The sequence below is a fragment of the Myotis davidii genome, unplaced genomic scaffold, assembly GCF_000327345.1.
Source record: "Myotis davidii unplaced genomic scaffold, ASM32734v1 scaffold373, whole genome shotgun sequence".
NCBI classification, from domain to species: domain Eukaryota; kingdom Metazoa; phylum Chordata; class Mammalia; order Chiroptera; family Vespertilionidae; genus Myotis; species Myotis davidii.
The window spans coordinates 3299083-3302563 of NW_006287255.1; the positions used below are offsets into that span (position 1 = coordinate 3299083).

General features: G+C 32.1%; 1 protein-coding gene across 1 annotated transcript in view; it reads right to left on the reverse strand.

Annotated features, from left to right (window-relative positions):
• Nucleotides 1-1411: 1411 nt before the first annotated feature.
• ACTR3 (ARP3 actin-related protein 3 homolog (yeast)) overlaps nt 1412-3481 on the reverse strand; it is a gene marked incomplete at its 5' end in the record, with an annotated part of 38448 nt that continues 36378 nt past the window's right edge. The window contains one exon of the mRNA XM_015560835.1: nt 1412-2622. Within this exon, the coding sequence (XP_015416321.1) occupies nt 2527-2622 (96 nt within the window). The remainder of the gene's footprint in view (nt 2623-3481) is intronic.

The following is a 3481-nucleotide window of genomic DNA, read 5'->3' on the forward strand; positions in this document are numbered from 1 at the left end:
GCCGTGGAGGCCATTTACCCGATATGCTATTCCATACATAACCCTATACTCTATACTTTATGAATCAATAAAAAATTTGCAATTTTTAATTATAAACCTGTTTTCTATCAAAATTACTTCTTGCGTGAATTTTGGGACACCCTTTACCATGCTCATGCAGCCTGACATCAAATTAGTGTGCCAGACCTGAATTCACCTTGGCCAACCTCTACACATATATAACCAAAGGTGCTATAAATTGGAAAAATGACACATGATGACAGGAGAGAAATAAGAGCACTGTTTCTACCATATTGATAGCTCACTCCTATAAGCACTTGCAGGGCAAAAGGCTTATCAGAGTCCTCTTGTTTTCCCAAATAAGCATGAACTTAAGAGAAAACATGTGACCTTCACATTCGTATCAGTTAAGAACATATTTCAGTATGTATGAGATTGTAATCTGCAGCTTTGTAAATGTGTCTTCTGAGCTTATTCATTTATTATTCAACCATCCCAGGTGCAAATGACATTTATGACAATGCTAATGATACTTTATTGAGCCAGGAGCATGAAATCTGTAATGTTTATCAACTTAGGTCTGTATCAAAAGGTATTTGCAACAGTATATATAGTAAGCTCCTATTTGTGTAAAATAAGGGAGGCTATATTCATTTCAATATGCACAGAAAGTGACAAGGACACACCGACATTTCTAACAATGTAATGATGAGAAAATGAGACAGAACAGTTTGGTGAAGGCCAAGGGATGGGGACGCGGTGGTGGATGGAGACAGGCAAAGAGGGGAGGGAGAGGTAAAGGGGAGGACACCTGCAATAATGTCAACATTAACAATTTTTTAATAAATAAAAAGAAATGACACAGACTAGGATGGGAAAGCAACCTACTTTCACTATTTAGTTTTTTTAATAATGCTTATGAAATATTTTTCAAGTAAAAAAAGATATTTGATACTGACACTACTACTACTATAGAACATATAGTTTGTTCTTTATTCCATACTCAAAGAATTAAATTCATATAAATAATATAATTTTAAATATCCAGATTCATTCTAAATAAAAAATAAAGTTTACTCCCCGATTCTATCTTTATATTAAAAATAAACAACAAAAACACTTTGTTCTTTAACTTTTGGGTAGAGATATACTAATCATATGTGTTATTTTCATGGGTAATGAACTTCAAGTGTTCACTGGTATTACTGCTTAAGTTCTTAAAAGCTTGTAAAATCTCCCATCTTTGTCTTCTATAAATAACCGGATAAAATTTGAAGCTCACAAGAAATTTTCTATCATATACATTATAGAGATTTCGATGAATCCCACTATTCTAACAAACAGATATAACATAAAATACATAAGCACAAAGTAGAATGACAATGCTTCTTAAAAAAAAAAAAAACATTAGAAAAGGTAATTCAGTTTAATTTATTTTCATCACGTTTTCTTCATGATCCAGAGATTTTTAAATGCAAAGAAAATTAACTTTTCATGATATGTCAGGGACTGGCACTAAAAAAATTTTCAGACTGCAAATGAGTTATACAAATGAAATATCAAATGGAGATCCAGTTATCAAAATGAAAGCACTCAACATATTAAAAGTTCACAATTATTTGTTTAGAGCACATAAAAAAGTCAGCTTGCTAACCAACCGTTTGATTTTAAAGAACTATTGCAGAGATTTGAAGAAAATAGATTAGTTAACATAAAGATTAAAGAGCTTGAAACAAGTATTAAAAAGAAATCTGTGCCTTTATTAGAATGGTGTTAGGCTTTAAATATATGAATTTTGGTAATTCATTTTTTATAAGAAATGACACTACAGAACTGCAATACTGGTCCAACAGTCTTGTCTTTACTTTTCCTTTGAAGCGACAAACAGAATGCGAATAATCAGAAAGCACTAGCAGGCATCAGTTAATCCAAGATACTAGCTTCTTAGTTCCAAAAGCACTTGCAAAGAAAACCATTGGGGCAGCACAGGGGGATGGCAGCAATTCATAACTGGAATCCCACGAGCGTGTGTGTACATCAAGTCTCATGAGGCTATTTTTTGAATTTATCCTTTACTTGGTCACTTTTTTGTACTCAAATACTAGTTTTTCTTTGACTTTTTCCTCAAAGTATAAAAAGTATGAAATATAAACAAGCTCTTGCATTGCACACTTAGAAGTGCACAATTCAAGCATTATAGAGCTATCTACATACTGATAAATCCCATCAAATCTTGGATAATTCAATAATATACAAAATATCAGGACACAGAAAGAACTAAAACCCACTTCTTTTTGTTACACATAAGATTCAAATATTCAACCTAAAGAAAAACACTTAATCATTTTGGCGCTCCTCTATATTCGCATGTTGATATATTTATTAAAATATTCCTGTATAATTATGTTTGGTCTTATTATTTCAAGTCAGGTTTAAAACTTCAAAACCAGCCATCCAGACAAAACAAGTAATCAGAAAGATTATTTCTTTCCCACCTCCCTAACCCCAATAACTATGAAGCCAATTTTACGACATGACTCCAAACACTGGATTGTGGCGACAAATGCTAGGTCCAATTTCTTCATAATCCTTTTTGGTGTGGCATACTTGGTAGAACTCAGGCTGAAAATAAAAACAAGAATTTTCATAAAGATCAAAATTCTATCCACTTTTCAATATGCTTTAAAATAGATTTGTTAAGTCTAAAATGTTTATTAGTAGTCCATCCACAGTACTTGAACAAAGCTTAGAAATTCAAGCTTTAACCATGACTTAAAATCACCTATACGTCTAACTCAGAATTAAAAAGGAGCATTTAACTTATGTCCATCAACCTCCTCCTCAACACCTATTTGTCTTAGATTTTGAAATTTTGAGGAATGGAAAATTGATTCTCAAATGCCAAGACTATTCTACTGAGACTTTCCTAAACTATATATTGAATCAATAATCTACAGAAGCATCATTAATCTGAAGTACCGACAAATCACTCTCAGTGATGCTACAAAACCTGTACTCAATCTGCTTTCCTCACTCAAGGTCTGGTATAGAGACTATTCAATACTCTCAGTTATCTAGTTTCTCAAAGGGCAAAGCTACAAACTCAACTAGCTATATGGCACAAGTGAAGACAACTAAAATTAAGAAAGAAAATACTTTTATCTCTTATTTTTAAATGGTTTTAAATTCAAGGTTGTATAGTTTTCAATAATTCAGATAAAAGCACCTTAATTTTATTTAATACTCTGTGCACTATGAGATAAAATACCAATATTTAATAGGCTAAAGATGTTAAAATACCTTTTTAAGAGGCTTTAAGATGTTTTGGTTTGGGAAGAGGACTCTCACAATTCCCTTTACTTAATTTAGACCAGGGTACATCCTATCCAGTAAAACATTACTCTTAACTCAATATTTTTAAATATTTGCACAGAAAAAACAATGACCTTCTCATATCTGCCTTACCACAGGGTTCAAATAA